Here is a 23,286-nt window from a genome sequence, read left to right as displayed (position 1 = left end):
AACTACTTGGATCAGAAACATAGCTCGGCTATGTCATGAGGCCCGTAACTTAACATGGACTCACTGGTGGTCTGTTGCTCTTCATGTCAGGGTGCCTTTTAAAAAACTAAAAACCTAATTTCACTTTTAGAGGTCATTGCAAACTGTCTAGAAGTATTGGACTTCAAAATGAATCCCTAATCCTTGAATATCTCATAGTGTTTAAGAAGCAAAACAGTCCAAATTCAACTTCCTACACCTTTTCACTGTACTACTCATTGAATACAGAGGTGCTACTCATTGAGGGCTCAATCATGCAATGCTCTGATGTAGAAGATACACCACCTACTTCTATCTTGCTCAGCGTAGTACATACAAGGAAACAACCCTGAATTTAACAACCTTCCACTGCAGCATCTTCAAATTACAGTCCACACTAGAGATAAACAGAGGGGAGGAAGGTAAGGACTGACTCTGCAATTAAAATGAAGTTTGCAGCCTGGCATTAGCACTCTGTCATTATAACCCATAGAATCCATATAAATATATATTCACACATTCCCATTCTTAAATGCATAACCAAAATACTTTCTGATGCTCAATACTTCACATGATGCCAGAAGGTAGGAGTACATCCCAAAGCAATTCAAGGAAGTTTTTTGTGCAGATCAATAAATACTGGAGTTCAGTTACACTTAATTTCAAAAGGTCAGCAAGCCTTTTACATTGCTCCAGAAAATGAACAGTTCTTAGGATCTTTATCTTGTTCAAAGAAAATGTACATAACTCCATGCATGTGACAAAACACCTTTGGCAGTACACATGAAGGTTATGTCAAAACTGTATTTGAGGCCCAAGAAATAGCTGACATTTAAGACACAGGAGCAGCAAATACTTTTACAAACTTACAAAGCAATTGCACAAGCAATCTGAACAGAAGAACCACCTATATTTGACATAAGGAAGGAAAATTAGAATTCTATTAACTATAGAAACAAATATAACTATATCTGAATTGTTTAAGTACCATATATCTGATCTTCAGCTCAGCAAACTGTTAAAGGTTAGACTGAAACTTTAATCAGGACAAACGCTCTCCACGGGCCTTGTAAATTCCCCAAAACCTAGAGTAACCTGATCCTGGGTGTAACCACATAGGGGAAATTCCTGTATTTCTGAAGGACAGCAAAAGATATCATCTGAAGGTAAACAACAGAAATAGAAGGTACTGTCACCATAAACATTGTCTCCTACAGTATTAAATCTCAAGCAACAGAAAGAAAAAAATACCAGTAAAAGATCTCAAGCAATTTCTTGATTAGATGTGCAGTTAGGTGATGGTTCGGTCCTAAATTTCAGCTGCAATATACTATACTTTGTGTCTTTGCTATGCAGGGCCTTCAGTAAAAAGATCAATATAAATCAAACTTATTTGATAAGCAGCTAATGCAGGGATGACCGAATGTAGGGTATACGTTTTTACTTTCCACTGTGGCATGTACATAAGTATGGAACACTTCATAGAAGATGGATCTTGGAATTTTGTACAACAGACTGGAGGAAAATATTGTAGAATAATCCAGTTGAAGAAGGAGAGAATGAACTCTTTGCTCCTTTTTAGTTATATTGTAGTTTCACCTAGAGGTCTGAGAACAGAGCCAATGGCTGCTATCCAAGCACTCCACTGTTGCAGATGGATGTGCCTCAGCCTGTGGAACTGGGTTCTTTCCCCTTCCATTAATCCTCATTAACATTCTGCGACAAAAGATGGTTACACTAAAATACATGTTATTTTACTAAACATCTCCCTGTTTATCAGGTAAGAGAAGTTCTCAGCCTAGCAGTACCCTACACTGGCAGAGCGGCTCTTGACCAACTGGTGCCTGAATCTGAATCCTAACTGAAAACACGCTTTATTAGAGTGAGCATGGTCAAAATTCTGGATCTGCATTTCTCAGCTGGTCATATTATCTAAAACAGACCAAACCCAGATATAAATATATCCTTGTTTTAAGGCATTCAACATTTGGAGTCTCCCTAATTAGGGACCCAGAAAATTATATTTCAGATACCGTTAAATTACAGACAGATTATGCTTTTGAAAACTAACGGTATTACTTAGTTTTGTAACTTAACAATGTCTTGTGTGCAGGACATACACTATTTTAATGTGATATTGCAAGGAACAAGAGGCATTCCTCTGCAACAAATCCATGGCCTTCATCCTCCTGTGACAGCCATCACTGGACCAGAAGCAGCAGCAACCACTCCCATCATGAACCCAAAAGAAAAGCTGCAGCCATTAGGGACAAAGGAGCCCAGAGCAAGGATGAGAAGGAGAAAGTGTAGTTTCAGCTTTAAAGACACCAGTCTGTGCAACAATCTCTTTGAGGACTTTGGAGTTCAGGCACCTTAGAACATCCATTTATGTGAAAGGAATATTTTATCATTATTTGAGATTGAGAAGAGTGGTGGATGAAGGATGAGGGAGACCATGACTAATGGACTTAACCCAACCAGCCTCATAATACAAACACTCTTTACTATGTAGGGAGAACCCTCACGAGGCCTACAGAGGACCCTAATCTAAGCCTGTTCTCGCATGTTTTTCTAAATAGGGATCGATTTAAACAAGTGCTTTTTCTTAAAGCAGGGGCTTAACTAGTAGAAAAATCAATAGAAGCATTTATCAGGAAAAGACAAAAATCAGCTACTTTTGATTCAAAATGAACGCTGTGGGAAAACTAGGTTCAGAGTGCATCCTTCTATGCAAGTGGAATTAGAATTTGGAAAATTGTCTAATATAATTGGCTAATTCTTAGCATCAATCTTTCAACATTAGCCTAAAATCCCCCTACAAGTAAAATGTTATCAAATTTATTAGCAGTTAAACAACGGAAAAAAAAATCAGTAAACAGTGTTGAAGATACTATTATTTAGCTGGTCAACAAACAGTAACTACAGCAGTTTCAGCTTTGTTTGGGGATTAATACAACTGATAATGAGAAGTTTACAAGAGTAATAATCCTGTACAAATTGTTTTTAATGTACTTTTGTGTAAAAGTAATAGTAACTACACTAGTACATGTGTGCCTTGAATACACATGCAGCCTCGAACAACACACAGCTTAGGGTGAGAGGAACTCTTCTGTAGCATGAACAAACTGGTTATAAAATGCTGATAACCTTGACCTTTTTTTACTACATTTTTAACTCAGTGATACTCCACATTTGGTTCTCCTACCTGCTGCCTCCTTTTCCTCTTCTCCATCTTGCTACTCCCTTCAGTTATCCCTCCTGAAGTAACTGGCTTTAGGTGATTAACAAACCTTGGGCACCTGCAGGTTGCAGCATTGGGCTCACTTCTTTAGCAGGCCTTCTCCTAGAGGATGAGAGGTAAGCAGGGCTTGTGCTGTTGAACAGATTCCCCAAAAAAAAACAGTGGGGAAAAAAATGATACTTCAGAAGCTGAGAACTGACTGATGTTCCCAGGGCTGTTGTACACCAAGATTTCCATGTAATGCTAGCACATCTTGGAGCTCTTTAATCTCTTCTCTCCAGAAGAGCTCCAGAGGCAGTGCAGGCTAGAAATGACACTGCAAACTAGAGATTAACCCATTCTCCTTCTAGGCACCTGTGGCAAAGTGCCATTAAAACCAAATAAACCACTTCTTCTCCTATATTTTCTGTGCTGCTTTAGGTGTGTCCACACCGGCACAGAGCAGGTGGGACAAGGCAGTCATAAAAGCCATCTTGTCAGAATGGGTGTCTTCAGACAAGGATTAGGATACAGCATAGGCAAGTCACACCAAAGACTGAAAACTACAGGACAGTTGGACAAAGAAGTACAAGCAGAAGAGTGGGTTGTAACAAAATTTTTAGCAATCTTCAGCTACCTTTTTCCACTATTCTTCTGTCAAAAATTACTTTATTTTAAATTGCTCCAGCCTCCTTTCTTTGCCATTTATTTCCCAGCAGTTCCTGTTCCTTGTCCTGAGACACATGGAAATTATGAAGACAGGGTAGTGCTCTCACATCCAGTGAGTGTAGGACAGACAGGCAGAGGAGTCTGCCCAGATGAATGTTACTCTGAGAGCTGAAATTTCCATCTGACCTGAGAATCATATTGTTTTCATGCCCATATGTCCATAATGTTTTCATTCTCCCATGCCAGATTCAGCAGATGAACATTTCCAAGCCTTCCTGAGGACCTCTGACCTCATGTGCCTGCCTGACACGCACCCATAGGATTGCTGTCCACTCCAGACACAGAAGCAGCAGCCATTTACATTCAAGAAATATAGCACAATGCAGAGTTCATCAATTAATGTACTATTGCAGAATGCAAGAGACCAGTAATTTCCTTCCTTCCTCTTCCCCAAGTTTAGCACCTCACCTCCTATCTCCCAATAGCATGTATGTTTGTCCAGTTAATGCCACAGTCCCTCAGTCTTAATTTTGATTGTGCAACAGCTTCAACAGGAGAGTGGTTGAAATCTCCTTATAAACCCAGGAGTCTACAACTCGGTTCTTCCGTTATGTCTTGGGTTTGATCCCTCTGAGTGCAGAAAGAATTAAAGTTAGGAGCATGATCTCACCATAAGGTTGTCCCATAAACACAAGAAGGGAACACTGGCATTATTGCTTCAGTCAAACAGAGAGGGCCAGTCCCTCCTGCTTTTTTGTTTTGCTGAGTGGGAAGGAGCAGAGAGTGGGAGGAATCAGTGTCTGGCCCCAGGGTACCGAGACATTGAAATCCCTTGGGTATTTACCTGAAGGAACTCGAGCTGATATTTTAGGAAAAGCAGTGTATCCTAGTTAGAGCAGCCAGGACCAGTTCATCACTGTGTGGATGTAATCCAAACTGTGTATTCTACACCCTCTGTCATTTCCTAGGAACTGTTAACAATAGACCATTTGCAGCAGCTGCCCAGAGCACACCTGACCCCTCAGGCTATAAACTGGGTGTTAAAAAGCCTGTGAGATAGGAAGATGTTCCTATCCTCACACTAATGACTCAGGTGCGATAACTCCCCTCCGGGGAGTCATTAGCACCTCCACACCCAGCCTGAGGGGTCACGTCTGCTAACGGGCCACCGAGGATTCCAAAAATATCTCACGACTCACAATCACCCATTGTGGAACTCCCCGCCCTGGGAGAGGTACTGGGCATTCCCACTCGAACCTGAGTGTATATAATCTTGGGGTCTTGGGACTTCTGGTACCACTCGTCAGATCTAGAAGATCAGAACCTCGACGGGACTGCAACCACCACTCTCGACTGGACTGTGACCAGCACTCACCAGCAGGTTTTCTTCCCCTTTTACTTTGGACTCAGGTGGACCACGTGGGGCTCAGCACAGGGGCCAACGAACACCGTTCTGTTCGTGTCCCAGGGTGCTGGGTTATACATCTGGGTTTTGTGGGTTAAAACTAACTGTCTGTCCATATAATTGTATTATTGTATTATTTTTTATTGCATTGTAACTCTGACTTATAATCTCTTTTGAGTTGGGTTCATTTCTCCTGCCGTTTTATCTTTAAACGAGCACACAGTGTAAAGAAGGAAACGTGAACTCCAGTATGTTCCTTATATCCTATAACCACTGACAGTACCTAGATGCTGATGGCTTCATTCTCAGACCAATTGCCTTGAGAGGAGAAGTGATGAAATTACATACAACTGAAGAGACTTCACTGTCTCTCAGGATTTTCCCTGTAATTTGACATCTCTCTCCTGTAATGGTGCAAAAATACATTGGGTTTTTTCTTTTTAATCTGCACAGAGAAATGGGTTGTCGCAATACAAATAGTAATCTGACATTTGCAGGACAGGATCATGCCATGTTTTGCCGAAGGGCATTTTGATAGGTCTTTTCATATATTTGACCAAACCTGGTAATCAAACAGATAGAACAAAACAAATACTTACTGACTAAACCAATGCCAGCACCTCAGCAACCCAACTGTGTTCCCATGGCACAAAAAAAAGAGCACAGTATGAATTCCCTTCTGTTCCCCTCAATAGAAAGGGACTTGGAGTATTTTCCAGTATACGTGGGAGCGCACTTAAAGGATCAAACTCATCCCCAATAGACCGATGCCATGACAGCATCTGATTATAAGGAGAGCATTTATCTGAGAACAGAATGTGGCACATAATTTCTGATAACATTTATAGTCCACAGAAGATAAAAATAAGGGTTTTGTTTTGCTGTAAGAATCCCCAACATCCAGCTATGCTCTCTTAACCTAAACATAGGTCTAAACTTTCTCCCCAACCTCAAATTAACTCCTAATTACAGCATTAATTGTATGATGCTCTTATGCAAAAACTTGAAGAAGATGGCTCCAAAGACATCAAGCACATATCCTCATAAGATGGTTTACTCATATTTAAGGGGTAAAAAACCAAAATCAATTTTACTGAATATATGGCCAATTATTCACAGCATCAGAATTAACATAATTAAAATTATAATGGATTTCTTCAAAAGGGGACTGGCATAGTAATTACACAAGGCATTCTAAATGGGAAACAAAGCCAACTGCAAATTTCAGATGTTATTTCATGTAAATACTGTTGCTATAGTATTCTGAAGAATTCCATTGTAAGCTGAATTGTCCATTTCTGCTGCTATGAATAATTGCATAGCCATTTATTTCTAATAACCTATTATTTATGTGTAATTTCTTTTGTCCTTTTAAATCCTATGAAGCCATTTAGGGAAATCACCTACGTGACAACTTAGCAATTATCCTTATAAAACATTGCAACTTTGGATAAGTTACATAGAAAATTAAATGCCAACTAACTATTGTGTTCATATAAGTTAGCAAAAGTCTGTGAACCCCAGCAATGTAATATTTCATTTAATTCTAAACAACTATTTCTGAAAGGAGGTGATTTATATAAAATCACTCCAGAACACAAGCAAATTGCACTCAGTTTTACCATTAAAAAGATTAGTGAGTGCAGATATCAATATTGAAACAACCACCATTATTCAGACCATCCCCAAAAGAAACTCATTCACTGCTTTACTCTTGCAGCTGCTTACTCGTGTGTCTAGCAGTATGCCCATGAGCAGCTCCATGGTGCCGTGGATTTACCCACCCTGTTCACCTCGAGATACACTAACCTTTCAAACTTTGGCTTGGAGTTGGCAAGTTGGATTACTCAAGCCAATTGCATCCATGCTGTGGGACTCTGCTTTCATCTGGGTCATACTGCTGAGCATCAGCAGTTCAGAGGGGCTGTGCTCAGGCTCTCAATCAGCACACAGGTATGAGTCCCACCACTTCCAGCCATACTACTGCCATATCCCTAGTGCCTGGGCAGAGTGAGGCAGCCCACAGTTGCCAACAGCAGAGCAGAAGAGCTACACTACCTGGTATCTCTGCCACCTTTACACTGTAGGCCCCAAGAATGCGAGGATACCAGGATGTCAGGATCCCAGGATGTCAGGATCCCAGCTCTCAACACGGCATACCCCTTGCCACACATTCCTTGCCAGACAGTGTGAGGAGACCAAAGAATTTTTCGCAGTCAATGAGAACTTTAGTCAATCTGGGCTTTTGGTGAAAACAGAAGCAATATGGAAAGACCGTGACAGCACTGAAAAGTAGCAAGGAGAAGACAGATGTGGCGTACATCCTCCAGAGCTCAGAGAATAATGTGCAAGCTTGTCAGTGAAAACCAGTGCACTCTCCCCATCCCACAAGTCTCTCAGGGTAACTTCCTTGGGTAGGGCCATAACTACAGCACCCCAGAGTAAACACACAAGAGCTACCTGCTATGCAGAGCCACTAACCAAAGATCTAAACAAATCATGGACATCCTCTGACAGCCCCCTCAGAGAGACCAACTTGAGAACAGCCAATCTACAAAACAAGCAACCCAGGCTGGCAAGTTGATGTCCCCCAAATGATGTCCTCCATACAGTGAATGAGGAAAATTAAAGCACCACAGAACAAGGCTCACTGTGCCCTGCACACTGAATGGGAGTGGCAGAGGGAAGGCAGACACCATTGCAGCTAACTGCTAGAAAAATCTGCAGAATGTAGCACATCTGAAAACCCACCTTCCCCCTCCTCAGAGCTGGAATGCAGAGCCTGAAAGCACTTCTTTGGCATCCACCTCTCCCTTCAGCCTCCAGTAATTAGTATGTGCTCTTCCTCCAAAACAGCTCCTCTGGCAGATGATTTGTGGGGCTGTTTTAAATAAACACATCTCATTTTATCTATGCAAATCTTTTCTTAGATCCTTTTTTGTCAATGTCTATATCATCTTTCCAAGGCACAGCACGCAAGTAGCCCAAGGACTATGTTAGTTAATAAACTTGGCCTGTGGTCTTTGCTCATGTGAGTCCTGGGGATTGCAGTAATCATGACTACACAGCTCTCAGGCTGGAGCTGACTCCTGCCTGGCTAGCTTGGAGCTTCTTCATGTCTATGTGCAAACCACACAGGAAACATTCAATGTATTTCTTTTCAAGCACCTTTCCTCTCTTAAAGTTCACCATAAAATTGCTGTAGTATCCCAGCAGCTCCCATGCCCGGGACACCATTCCTGGCATTGCCTCAGGGGACAGCAGGGCAGCTGTGGGGTGCAGTGGGACCTTCAGGTAGTGACATGCTGCCATGAGTGGGCTACAGAGGCAGTGAGCAGGATTGGTCCTCGAAGCCACTGCATCTTGAAACAAGACTTCATGTACATTGATATAAATGAGTGTAAATGTAATCCATGTGCCAGTACGTAAGAGTGGCTCAATTTGCCCAAAGAGATCTTGGCCTAAGTTTTGGCTTCTTATTTTTGGCTTCTTATTTTTAATTCATTCTGTACTTATGTTCATTCTTTTGCAATAAGATGATGTATTTGGTTTGATTTCCTTGATTTTCCAACTGAACTGCTCCTTACTCAATGAACACAATTTGCCATATTCCCTCCTTTGATATAATTTCCTTGGTACATCAGCATGTACCTCTGCTTCTGAAAGACTGTAGCATAGCTGTACACAAGCTAACACTGTATTATCTCTTTCTTTTACCCTCAATGACTTTGATTTACTTATGGACTTTGAGCAGTTTTCCTTCAGAAACAAACTCAGGCCACTTCTGCTATTTTTATTCTGGAGAGTCTGTCATGCCAGCAAACAGCCTTATATTTACAATAGTTAATAATGATACTTATTTTACTGCATTACAGAGTTGTCTTTCTATATTAATGCATTTTTCATCTCTTTTGGTGCCCTTGGGCTTCCAGCACCTATTTCATTTGTGGATAAAGCACTTGTATGGCCTCAATCATAAACCATTCAAAACATCCACAGTGAAAAACACAACATGAGAGAGCCCTGGAGGGCCTGTCCTCCACTGCCCAGAAACTGTGAAATCACCCATGTATAAAATACACACTCTGCCTCTTGTGCTTCAGATTGCTGATTTTAAATGACAACAGTCAGGGCACAGGGGCTGAAAAGGCATAAAATGGCCTGCAAAAGCAATTAAGTGCCACAGAGACATTTGGATTTGATAACCACGGAAGATTGTTTACTGCCCTGTTTAGTCCTGACCATGAATACTCTGCTCCAGGTACATCAAGAGTCTGAGCAATCCCCAGCACTCTGACACATTTGTTGCTCTGCTGAGACTCTGCAGCACACGCACAGTTCCCACCAGCACCACTGTGGAGGAGGCTTTCCTGAGGCTTTCTGCTCCAAATTATAATCTCCAGTCATATGGGGAACATACTCATCAAACAAATACAACCTTCAGAGCTGATCTTCATCCTGCACCCACTTGTTTTGTGTGCTCCCATTCTCCCACATTCTCCTACACTATGTTTTTTTCTCTCTGATAAGACCACAGCCAGGCTTTACTGCTAGAAAATCCTCATGAGTTCAGGATTCAGACAGAATGGAGGACCTACCGCACTTACCACCACCTTGCAACCACTGCTCACCCCAGGAAGGCTGGCACCCTCTGTCACTGGGAGGAGAACTAACTCCCTACTGCGCTTGTCCCAGGTCTGAGAGCTAAGTTGTACTTTTCAGACATAGAATAATAACTCTCCCTTTAAAAGCCAGCCATGTAGCACTGGACAGCCCAAGAGAGTGGGAGAGCCCCAGGCCAGTGGGCTGTGGCAGCCATGGAGCTTTCCCACTGCCCCACTGCTCCTGAGGTGAGGTAAGAGGGGTTTTCCTGCTGCTCCCTCCCCCAGGCATGACACCACCAGACATCCACACCTGATATTGGAGGGATGGAGGTGCAGGGAAGCCCAGCCTACACTGCTGCTCCTTCAATCGCCGTTAATGCCCCATCCTGGTGAGGCAGGGCTGCCCTGTGTAACTGGGAGACTATTCAATGGTGCCTGTCAGAGGCAGCATCCACTGGGCCATGTCCTAACTCCCCCAGGCATGGGCAGACCAGACCCCAGGGCCTCCCCCACTCACTGGCACAAGGTCTCACCACATCTGCAGAAGTTGTTTTGATCACTGTCTGTGAGAAATAAAATCAGAAAGACAAAAGATTGTAAGTGCTCCACTTTTGGTTGTTTGTTGGTTTGAGTTTTTAAAACATTTATTGGGACATATGTCTAATGCCTAAGATTATCTAGTATTTCTTTTTTTCCTCTGCATATATATACATTGCCTATGGATATAACAGAAATACACAATAACGAAACTGTGACTTATTTACCTGCTGGGGGAATGCTAATGAGTGTTCTAGTAATGAAAACGCCTTCACTGGTTTGTAAAATGCAAAACAGCAGGCAACTCACTGGAGACCCCACAAGCATATGTCAGTAAACTTATATTATTCACAAGCACACAAGCCTCCCAAGACACCAGTTTCCCAGTCCCTTTTCATTTCCTGACTGTTCCTGTCTCACGTTTTGAGCAAAGTCGACTAATTTTCTGTCTTCCTCAGGCCTCTAAAGTTTTTGCAGAAGCCAAATAATCATATGAAAATTGTTCTACTCAGATGCAAACCGAATATTTTATTGGGTAATTCTTCATATTATCCAATCTACATCTATTACAAAGTGCAATAGCAGTACAGAACAATTGTATCTACGACCATAAACATCCGAACATAAATGACATTTTAAGAGAGTGCTCTATCAAAGCACTCAGACACAGCACTGATACAGTGTGCTCTCATTCATAATGGTGTTGTTCTGTTTCTCTCCTTTGCATCAATCCTGACAATATTAACATCTGTAACAATCACTAACCAGTCTCATTTCAACACTTCCAGTGTACACTGCCAAGCTCTGCAGTGTGTTACAAGTAAAACAGAAGGTGCTAATCCCCACCAAAGGTGATCATTCAGCCAAAATTCAGATCAGTGTTAGGACTTTAACAAAAAAAGACACACTAGAATACAAGTCCAGGCATCTGTTTTCATAAAAAGATTGTGATTCTTGTATTTCATGTCCCCCCTTCATTATAAATCCACTTTGCATCCTTTATAACAGCCAGCCTACCCTCAGAAAAAATTATTTGATGCTTCTGTAGATGTCATATGTGCCCTCTACTTTTACAGCACTTCTATTGTAATTCAACATTCTCTTTCCAATTAATGTACTACATAATGCCACAATATGAAATGCTCACATTTTGCAAATGAGAAAATGGAGCTCTGTTCTGTCTGCTTTGATCCCATCTTACTTTTATTCAGTACCAGAATTCTTTTTCTTTTTGGTTGGGTTATTGACACCCTGAACACACACAAGGGAGCTATCTACTGCATAGAAAATATATGCATTTATGCTTTTCTTTTCCAAGAGAAGACCTCCAATTTCTCTTTTTCAATATCATTTTAATATACTTTCCTGACTTATGATTGTTACTGAACAGCCCATAAGGGAAATGGAGGTGACAGAAGTCCTAATAGAGCAGCACTTAGCAGTTACCTTAAATGTAGACATCATAAATACCTACAACTGCTGGAAAATAGTAAATGCAAAGCAGATCACAAATGCAGAAAAAAGTGAAATCAAAACCATGGTCAGGGAGTGAAAAAACCCTCTTCTTTAGAAGTTGAATGATCCAACATATTCCTTAAATGTTGTATGTCAAAATTACCATTCAAAGTTTTACTGCTGAGTACCACAATAAAAAACATAAAAGCTAAAATATAGAGAGAGTATAAAATATAGAAATGGAAAATACATATATAAAATTGCTCCCTGTATTTATAACTGAAAGAATATATGACTGGTGATTTTCCGTAATGAGGAATTTAATTTTTCTGTTTGTTTGGTTTAGCTGCTGTCAATAGCAATCTTTGTGGGCTACTGGATTTGACCTCCAACGCCACCACCTCAAAGCACTTCACAGTGCTCTTTCATACTGAATGTGCTGAAGTGCTTGAGGAAGGTACAAATTCTCCCTTTCCTCAGTGACATTATGTTTAGCTTTCTTCCCTGTTACTCCACCACATCATTTTAAACTGAACCAAACCTGTAACACATAGAAAGCTGCAAAAAAATCAGTCGACCCTCACGCTCACTAGTCTTACACCAGTTCTTTAATGCTCATCACTAGCTGGCAATTACTGAGTACGTGAGTATGCGCTGAGAAGAACTTGCAGATCAGATTGAAGGACTTTGAGAATGTCACCTATAAAATATTGCCTCAGATAACTAAACAACCTCATTTTAAATGACATTGTGGTCAAAAGGTCTATTCCTTCCAGAAAGGTCCCTGCTCTCCCTTTATAAGCCGGTGTCCATGTTTAATAAAGGTCCATTTTGTGTCACACTGTGACTGCATGCAGAGTGGTCCTTCTGGGTCTTGCAGAAGGGGGGTTACAGCTCTCCCCCCTGTCATTGACCTACTGCTGCAGCAGGTACAGCTGAGGCAAACAGCCATGGAATGCTACTGCTTTTTCCAGTGCTAAGTAAAGGTTATACAGAACCTCAGAATCGTTTGAGATAACTTCAGCAATCTGAAACTTTCATTTGCTTTGTATTAACCCACTTCATTCTGATACTGTTTGATTTTGTGATTTCTCTTTAGCTCTTCCATCCTCACTGGTAGCTCACTTTTGGTTTACTTAGATGGCCACTATTACAGCTGTTAATTTTGAAAGAAAATTCACATCTGCATTGATCCTTCCTTCCCACCATGTGAATGCCAGTCTTTGGGACACTGGCATCTTAGCTGGTCAGCCTAAAGGCCTAACAGCTGGAGGGTTTTTGCACCATGAGTAAGCTGTACACAATTGTCATTGCTGCAATAAACACAGCTAGAATGGGAGAAGAAAATTAAAAGGTAATGTGCCAGGAAAGACAGAAAAACAAGATTTTGTAGAGACTTGAATAAAAAAATAACAAGATGTTCCAAACTATGAACTGAAGTTAAGCTGCCTTAATCATTCCCGTCACTGGCAAACTTTTAGAAGGGGACTCTCATCAGCAGTGAATGGCTGAAAGTTTGTTGTGTTTACCATTAGCTAACAAAGTGTGCAGCAGAAGGTCTCATGGAGTCCATTTTTGTCAACACCTCAAGTACCCAGCACTTGAGTTTTCAGCCTGTCTAGGGCACATTCTTTACCCAATATATTTGTAACAAACAGTCCTTCTGCCAAGCCACCTACCAGAAGCAATCATTTATGAAAGAATCTGACAAACTATAAGAAGGAAGACTGTAACCTTCTCTGTTGGTTAAATTAGCAACTGTGTGTCCATTACACACATATTCTTTCTCTGAATACTTTTTCCCTTGTATTCCTAATTTTTGGAGATAAAGAAATGTCTCTGGTGGGGAAAACAACCAGCTGCCAAAGACTGGTGTTTAACCAGTCTCCCAAGGGAAAGCTTCAGCCTAAAAGGGCAGAGACCATTCAGTGTTAAACTGTCTTGTGCACACTGGTCTCCTGGGTTCACCAAAGGACAGTCATTCTGTTTTGGATTGTGACACTTCAAAGCTCCCAGACAGACATCCAGGAAAAATCCACATCCTAGCTATGAGATCATATGGACTACAGTTAGGCTTAAAGTAACCCAAGCAAAAACAGGCAAACCCAGACAACCCAGGAAAAGGCTCCATTTCCAGTGACCTCACACTATCAGAGGAAAGAAAAATAATATTGCTGAAATGGGGAGAAAATTTTCACCACTGAGTTCCTTTACTTTTTTCTTACATTTGTCAGCACACAGAAAGTAGCAAAAGACAACTACAAAACCTTCTGAAATTTCATTTTACACTATGAACTTAGAAATTAAAATTATATATGAATCCTATGAACTTAGAAATTAAGAAACAAAATGACACTTCATGATTGTTTTAAAAAATCCCTTGGAAAATCACTTCCAACATACAGAACACATTTCCAGTGATTTCAGCATGTTTAATTACTACATATATATTTCACACAGCATTTTACTGGGTAACAAGAAATTAAAGCTAACAATCAGTGTTAAAAACAAGGGAGGCCAAAGAGCTACAAGTCATTTAAGAGAATCCAGTGACCTCAGTGATACTAACTGCACAGGTAAGGATTGCTTTCTTGAGTTAGGTCAGCAGAAATAGGCTTGCATATTGCATGTATATTCAAAATTTTTAAATAGGATATTGTCCGGGTTTCTGTTTTGAAACAGAAGTGAATGAAAAGCAGCCTCAACATTAGTGGGGTTTTTTAACGTAAAGTAGGTTCAGGCCTTACAATAGCCATCATATATAAATATGACTTCACTCCCAGCTTAATTCCTTCTAAGTACACTTAGAATTTGGCATCCTTGTTCAGAGCTTCAGTGAAAAGAATCTTCCAGTCTCCAAAAACACCTGGAAAATGAAGACAAGTAAATTATTACCCTTGACTCTAAGGACCAAAGAGTATAATTTCAAACAAAAGACTAACTTTTCTCTCTTATTATCATACTTCAGGATAATCCATTTTTTAAAATTTTTTCCTGTAAGAAAAAAATATCTGACCCAAGAATACACTCATATGTTTGCCTTATGTTTGGTGTCCTCAACAGAATGTGAACATAAAGCGACCACAGGAAGCTACTGTTCTGCCTTCATAACTTTGACACGTGCATTTGCTTCTGACAGCTGAAGAAGACTATAAAAGGTGACCAGCAGCTGTGAAACCAATCCAGAAAGTTCAAAGGTGTGGCTTTTAACTTCAAAAGCCTTGTGTGCTGCAACCAGACACTGCTCTAAGCTGCAGTTTACCTCTAATCCAAATTTTGGAGAGCCCACAGTCGAAGGCTGTCTGAGATTCTACCCTGATCCATGGCTAAAAGACACAGATCACTCTGTGGAGTGTGTGGATTCCATGTGTTGATTGTGCAATCAATACATGATAAGCAATCACAAGGGTTATTTAGAAAACCCAAGAAAAATCTGTAGAGACATTCTGTCAACCAAATGCCAGGCTATCCCCAGTACTCACAGAAGCCAAAATAAAATTCTTCTTTGTTTTAGTTGGTGCTTAGTGCATACCTTGACTAAAGGGTTTGCTACTTGTAGGGCACTTATGCTAATCATATTATATAGGGCTTTACTGAATGACACAGGCCCTTGTGATGAAATAAGTGAGAGGTTCCTGAAGTACAATCAGTGTTTCTTAAACAACACCCAGCCTTGAAAATTATACATAAAGATTAACCATCTATTGATCCAAATTCCTGTTTGCCCAAGATAACCAAATTTCTGTTTGCCCAAGATAAAGAGTTACCATTCACCACTCTGGCAAAATACAAACAAATTTACCTTGGCAGAAAAGAATCAAGCCAACAGCACCAGAAATCTCCTGAGCCTTAACTCTCACTGCCTGGAAAGCGTCCCTTTCTGCAATGGCCTGGACCTGTTCAGTCACTGGGGAAAATCCAAAGAATTCAGCTATCTGCTTTACACTGGCAGTCAGGTTCTGAAAGTAATACAGTGAAAATGGGACATACAATATTCTTCCTCTAAAAAAGGGAGTTACCCACTTGGGATGTGCATTGTCATCATCTACTGACAATATAAATTTTCCTTCACTGGATGTTTTCCATGTTGCATTGGAGCTCTCCTTTTGTATAGCCAAACTCAACCTGTTGCTAAAATCAACTTGATTTTGCTCTTTCAGAAACCCGTGCCATTTCCTCTTAATTTCAGCAGATTTCAAGGAATGGATTCAGACGTGTTTTGCCTGCTGTCAGCACACAGTATCTGCTTTACCTCTTTCAGATCTTCATATTATGACCATAGTATTCTCATCCTCAATGTGTTTGTTCCAGTTGACTCCATGATCAAAACAGGATCCCCAGTCAACTGTAAAGAAGAGAAAAAAGCATCAGTGTGACCTTCTTTTCATACTTTCTTCTCTCTGACTGACGAATTGCCTTCTGTTGCCTGTCAGTGCAGACAAACGGAATAGCCCGTCCTTTCCATGGTACACCGTGCTGTGTAACAGAACAACAGAGATTTCCTCTGAACTTCTGTAGGTAAATGGTTTCCACACATAAATATGAATCTCACTATGTGCTTCCCTTCTGTTACTATGTTGTCATGCAACCATCTCTTAAAAGACAAAGCCTGACATCAGTCTAAATCTAAAATTTGGGTTGCTTATGAGGTTTTTGGCCTCATGTTCAGAAAGAGTAAACACAGCAAACTGCCATTTCATTAACACTTCAGATCTGTGGCATTTTGTCCATCACTAAGTGTCAGAATGTTGACCCAATGCCATTGTCCAGCTGCCATGCAACTCCCTCACCCTTGCCTGGAAGAGCAAAATACCCAGAAGCAAAGCATCTTTTGGACATTCTCCCCCTTCTGGCACTCAGCTGCCTCCTTTACCACAACCAATGAACATCAGTAAACTAATTACAGCACAGCTGTTTTCCCACTGGTCCCATCTACATGCTTTTTAAATATTTTTTTCTGTTGCTTTTGCAGCTACAATCAGTAACTGTAACAATACCATTCTCTTTCACTAATCCTAAGAAGAACTCATTCCAGGAGCTGTAACTGGGGATGCTTGTCACATTGTTGTGGAAATGGCAAAATGAAAGAAACAGCTGTATCTTTAGAGTTTTGAAACAACACCACTATTTGGAATAGGACAAAAGAAGTCAACAATTTTAGATCACTTATTTACCCTGGCAACCAAAATGAGAGTATAACCAAACATTTTGCAATCAATAACATACTGGGGGCTATAAAATATTCTATTAGTTAAGAGAAGGAGAACAAAATTATAACATAATTATAATAAAGACCTTGTTATCACTTCTAAGGTTTGCCTATGTCATGAAGCAATCATAAAAAGAAGCAACTGGAAATACTGTAATATTGTCCTTGAATACTATCCTATAACTAACTAAGACCTGGCAAATACTGAGGAGCCATTTGCCAATCCCCTGCTAGGAAAAGCTCCTTTGGAAAACCACAGCTGTTACAATCATCTCTGATTTTTTCAAAGTATGGCATTAGGGTTCTTGAAATCTTTAAGAGACTGTAATACTCAGAGAAGCATAAACACTTCTGAAAACACGTTAAACACATTAAATATTTTTGTTAGATGTGTTTTATTTTTTCCTGCCTCATCCAGGAAAAAATACCAATAATACATGGAAAAAACCTCCCTCCCTTAATTGATTATTTCCTTCATCTGTGGTGCATCTTGTAAGTGCTATGTGTCTGCCACCATTCAGTGACTGAGTACCAGAAATACTGAAGTTTTAACCACATGACTCTTTGCAAGGAGACAGCCAATGTCCCTGAGATACTGCTGCCACATTAATTCCCACCACAGTCATGCACAGAAAAGAGCAGCATAAAAAAGAAAATCATGACACTCCATCAATTTCAGAACACTGCAACAGCTCTACATCTGCCCTTGCTTATATTAACTACAGCACTCCTGTGGCTACTGTAAATTGTAGGGGTGCTAAGACAGCCTGGGCATCAACAGACTGCCACTGTCTCCAAGCAGCTTTCCCCCAGTACCACCTGCTTGGGTGCAAGAAAACGACATGGCCCCAAAATTACTCTTGCACACTGGTGCTGTGAGAGAGATGAGGCTTGTTCTTGGAAAAAGAAAAAAAGCCCACCTTAGCTTTGTTCTTGAAAATAGACTTGGGGAGGCAATAATAATTCAGATGTGTTACCAAAATCCTTGGAGATGGAATCTATTTCATCCTCATTAGAATTAAACAGAACCGTAAGTGGGAACAGGTTTATTACACGGGTGCGGCGATGATTTGTGAGAGTCGCCTGTGTGAAACAGTCCCTAATCAAAAGGCATTAGTCATCCAAGATTATCTTTTTTCTCCTCTCAGGAGAAATATCTTTACTTGCTGCATGACTTCATTTTAATAACTTGTGTGTGGGAGTGCAGGAAAGAGAAAACAACAGATTTTTAAAGGTTTGACAGTTTATTTTCACTAACCTGATATTTACCTGGCTCTCCACATTCAATAAACTGTAGTTCTGCACTTACAGGCATACTCTGAATAGTTGTAAATATTAAATCACTTAAAATCTGAATAAGCCATTTCACGCCTGCACCAAGAAACCCAAAGAACAAAATAAAACATATCAGAGGTTTATATAAGATCTCAGAGCCTCCTAATTATGTGACTTAATTCAGTATAATACTCATTGAATGACAAATAACACTAAAGCACTGAAATTATTATAAACAAAATAATGTTTTCCACTAACAAGATCCTCGACAGTTTCTTAACTGTGACCTTCCTGGCTCGCTAATAGCTAGTATTTGGAAAGCACTGAGGGCAGAACTGATTCAACAATGCACTTTACTTTTTTGTCATATATTCATAAAAACAATCAGTGACAGACAATAAAGGGAGTTTTCCTGTCTTTTACAGAGAAAAGCATGGGAAGGTTCTGGGTAGGAGAAGGAAGGAACGAGTAAGAAGCTTCACTCCTGCTGAGGGAAGCATTTGCCTCTCTCTGCTGCCCTGGATCAAGGACAAAACAGTGTCACCTATTTGATGGCTGTGCCGATGCTTGTCCTCAGTTGTGCCTGAGACTGTCTCCATAAAGCACATGCCAGAACAAGTGCTAGAAGAGCTTTTACCCATGGGACAACCTGCATCCTCCCCACCCCTCACCCTTTGGAAGGGATCTTGCAGTAAATTCTCCCCCACACCCCCTCCCACTCCAGCCTAAGCCTGTGGCCAGCTCCTGAAGCTGAGCCATGGAGTCAGCTTCCCCAAGGTTTCCATGAATCACATTTGCCCCACTGATGCTCTGATGATTGCTGGCAGGACAGAGCAAGGGAACAGTGTGTTCACTTTGACCCGCAGCACCTTCCCTGTGTCCTTGTGGGCTTCCCATGGAGTTCACCAAGATAGAGCCGTGGAGCTGCTACTGCCTCCTGCGGCGAATCCCCTGTGAACACAGCTGCCAGATGCACTAACATGGAACACACAGTGCAAGCAGCTTTAACCTCATGCTTTCAGTGGAAAGTTATTCCCAGACAGAAATAAATTCCACCCTATCTTACATAAAGTGCCTCAGGATGCTTGGATGGGAGCAGCAGATACATGTCATTTATACAGTAATGTATATACAATGTGTACACATCATACAATGTCTTATAATACATATATCACATTTATAAAGCACCCAATATCATATTTATATATGACATTGTATGATGCATATCATTCAAATCACTCTCCCATTTATGTACAGAGACAAAATGACTGAGTTTCCAAATCTGTGCCCACATCTGCCCAGATGTGCACAAAAACAAATTTTATTTTAATGACAAGCTACAACTGATAAACCTAAAATTCCTAATCTCTAAATCCTCTTACTGGCTTCTCAACCATGTGATCCATCTCTCACAAGTTCTGACTCCTAGAGCTCCACTGTCCTTCACCCCTACCTCATAAGAGTTATTTGCATCAGTTTTCCTCTCTACTACACACACCTGAGCTGGGGAAAACCTTTAACATAATGAGACTTTACTGTAATTTAACCTTCATAATACTTAATGAGTAAAATGAACAAGGGCAACTTAAAGCTTTAAGAAAAAAGCTTTTGAATGGGATCTATGTAAGTCCTTCATCAGCCACGTTCATGCTGCCAAAGAGTTTGAGCCCTGCTCAGAAAACACTCAAGAAGCTGGCAGAGGAAGCCAGACTCCAGGCTCCCAGGTTCAAGAGGGAAAGAGACCTGCAGAGACATTTTTATTACTGCCTGGTGACACTATGGCTTGGTGAGTCTGAGCGTCACATCAAGGGGCAAGAAGGAGCCCAGAAATTTCTGGTTTCAGACTGGGGCAGGTAATCTTTCCTTTTCATTCTTTACCCTTTTGTCTTGCCTTTTTTTCCCACAATTTGCAAGCTATAGGAAATTAGGGCAAGAAATCTATTTAGCACAGTTCGAAAATGTAAAAGCAAATATCCAAATGGGAGAAAAATCCAAAATATTTACCTGCAGATTGTAACTACGCTGCACTGCACAAACGTATAATTTTCTCTCCTTCCTGCTTTCCTATTTCTTCTGTGAGACCTCTCATACAGACTTTTCTACCAGCGCTTGCCAGGTAAGAAGGTGCTGTATTCCTCAGAAAACCAGGGAGTTGCGTACTCCTTTTCCTACTGAATAACTGGCAGTGGTCTTTGGTAAAATTTCCCCCTGCTAACCTACCACAAACTGGCCAGTATTAACAGTGTGAGATCTCTTTCTTTATCTGCTGCTTCCTCTCCCTGAGCACGAGAGGTTTACTGAATTACTAAACCACAGAGGCAATCAGCATCATGTCTGAAGTCTGTGAGAAATAAAAGCCAGTGCCAATATATGACAAATGACCTCTCATGTCTTTATAGGGTCCAGCAGAAGTCTGGTACCAAGCCCAAAGGAATTATGGGCTCCTTAAAATAACAATGCACATTTCACATTTTGCGCCAGCTCCCTCCTTTTTTATTTGCCCTTTCTTAGTTCAGTGTTCTGTCTCACAGCTGCTATAAATTCACCCTAAACACTACAGGCATACTTTTTAAGCCTCTGATACACCACAGTTTCTTTCCAGATCAGAAGTCGCCAACCAATGCAAATTCTATGCGCTGAATGAGACCCTGACCTAGGACCCTCACTGGTTAGAGCCGCATCTGCTACCATGCTAATGCAATGAATTCCTTTCCTGGGTCCATGTTTTCTCCAACAACCCTAGGCTTCTGCTGCTTGGGTTGATCCTGTCCACTTAAAATCCTCAGAGTAGGAATTACTTTACTAAGAAATCCCTCAGAGTGAAAGCAATACCTGCAAGCTCAGACACTAGGGAAAACAGACTTGGAAAATGAATCACCCTGTAAGAATGAGCAGCAAAAATACTGTATCTTATCTTACAAAACATTAAAGGGGGGGAAAAGCATCTTATAAAGAAAATAAAGTCCCTATTAAGAAAAATCTGAAGAGCTTTTATTTTGGCGATACATTCAGTCCCATAATATGAGTTAAGAGCAATATGAATACTAAAAAACAATTAAAACAAAACTATAAAACAGAAAGAACACTACTGAGAGGGAAAGAATGCTGCCATTTGAGGTTCTGAATATCTCTCTGTGGGAGCTTGTCTGCACTAATGCCCTTTTCCATGGTAAAAACAATTAAATACTGAGATCTTGCATGGCACTGGCATTTTTTTCACATCTCCATGATAAAACTAGGATCCCTTTTTAACAGCTGTGAGCCCGATGCATCTCACTGTGCCCTCACCTGGAAGAAAACACACAAACAGACTAGTGCTGGCTCCCAGAAGGATCTGAGCTGCTCCTCCACCAGCTGATGATGCACAAGTGCAGTGCTGCCATGCAGGGCTGCTCCCTCACCCAACTGGGGCACCTGCTCAGGACCCTCAACATGGAGCAACAAGACCTGGCCCAGCCCCTTTGCTGTGGTGAGCACATGTGTTGCCTGCTCATGTGTTGCCTGAAACAGCGAAGTGAGGACAGCAGGTACCCCCGGGCAGCAGGGAAAGGCGGTGGTGAGTAGGACCTGCTGCCAGCAGCCAGAACGTTGTCTCAAAATAGGTTCTTTCACCCAGTATGTAAGAGGTCAATTCACATGCAGAGTCGAGGTATTTTTTTTATTTACAGTTCTATGCAGAAAGGGGTGCTGGGTGACAGAACCTGCACGACCGCTATCAAAACTTTTGACTATTTATACATTTTAGCAAAGAAAGACATTAATGTTCATTGGCTACAAGTTATCTAGTTCTCTTATTAATTAGTATTCTATTATCTATTGATTAATGATTCTCTCACTTCTCATGCTAATTAGTCCACATTGATCTGAGATAATTTAAAGATGTTGAACCCTAAACCTTAACACGGCAATTCTACCGACAAGTAACTAGTCTTTCTAACACCTGGGTGTTGCAAATTGTGGAATATGCAAAATTTTCTTAAGAAAGGATGTTCTTTGATGTTTGATCTTCATATACTTTCAAGCCTAATAAACAAGAAGGGAGATTCAACCCCTGAAACAGAGAGCAGCAAACAAGCAAGTTCTAAGTGATGTCCATATATTCAAAAAACAAATTATCTGTTGGTAGAATTGCCTTGTTAAAGTTTGGGGCTTGACAAGCTTCAGTGATCTCAGACCCCAAAGCTTGGGAAGAAGGATGTACCACTGATAAAGGACACAAAGAATGCAGAATTTACAGGCCACAACATTTGGCAGAACTCTCAAGACGAGGAAAAAACTAATAAAGACCACTCAGCAACTGTGCTGAAATCGCTCCAACTGGGTAAAACGTAATTCCAGCAGGGGCAGATTGTGACCATCAACTCATGGACCACTGACCCAAGAAACCCACCAACCCAGAAGAGAAAGACTGAGCATGTAGATTAGTTGGCATGGGAAGCGAGAGAATCATTAACAAGTAAAAGATAGAACACTAGTTAATAACAGAACTACGTAACTTGTAGCCAATGTACATTAATTCCTTTGTTTGCTAAAACGTATAAACACTGAAAAGCTTTGATAGTCAGTGTGCTTTTAAGAAATACTACCAGAGCACCTGGGCTTGCGCAACTCTGACATAAATAATCAATGTCTCTCTCGAGTGTGTAATTATTGCCTTTTTCACACCGGGTAACGAATCCCATTTTTGTGGACAACATGGACATCGCTTAGAGGTTGTTAGCCGCTACCTGCTTTACGAATTAAATCTACTTTCTTTTTGATTAGGTCTGAAAGTATACAAAGATCAAATATCAGGGGACATCGTTCCTGTCTTAAGAAAATTTTTACATATCCCGCATTTTCCAGCCCCCGCCGGCTTCCGCCCCCGCAGCACCCCGGCGGCCATGTCGGGGCC

At 40.9% G+C, this 23,286-nt stretch overlaps 1 protein-coding gene across 1 annotated transcript; it reads right to left on the bottom strand.

The window, feature by feature from the left end:
* Positions 1-14,289: 14,289 nt before the first annotated feature.
* SULT6B1 (sulfotransferase family 6B member 1) lies at positions 14,290-23,277 on the bottom strand. The gene is given in 10 exon segments (XM_027681640.1): positions 14,290-14,677; positions 14,680-14,774; positions 15,711-15,867; positions 16,161-16,179; positions 16,181-16,253; positions 16,906-16,987; positions 16,989-17,032; positions 18,034-18,128; positions 18,377-18,488; positions 23,220-23,277. Coding segments are annotated over 10 exon segments (768 nt in total). The 3' UTR covers positions 14,290-14,644.
* Positions 23,278-23,286: the final 9 nt, after the last annotated feature.

This window comes from Neopelma chrysocephalum, unplaced genomic scaffold, assembly GCF_003984885.1.
Source record: "Neopelma chrysocephalum unplaced genomic scaffold, ASM398488v2 Primary Assembly neopelma1_61, whole genome shotgun sequence".
NCBI classification, from domain to species: domain Eukaryota; kingdom Metazoa; phylum Chordata; class Aves; order Passeriformes; family Pipridae; genus Neopelma; species Neopelma chrysocephalum.
This window is presented reverse-complemented; position numbering and strand designations above follow the sequence as displayed.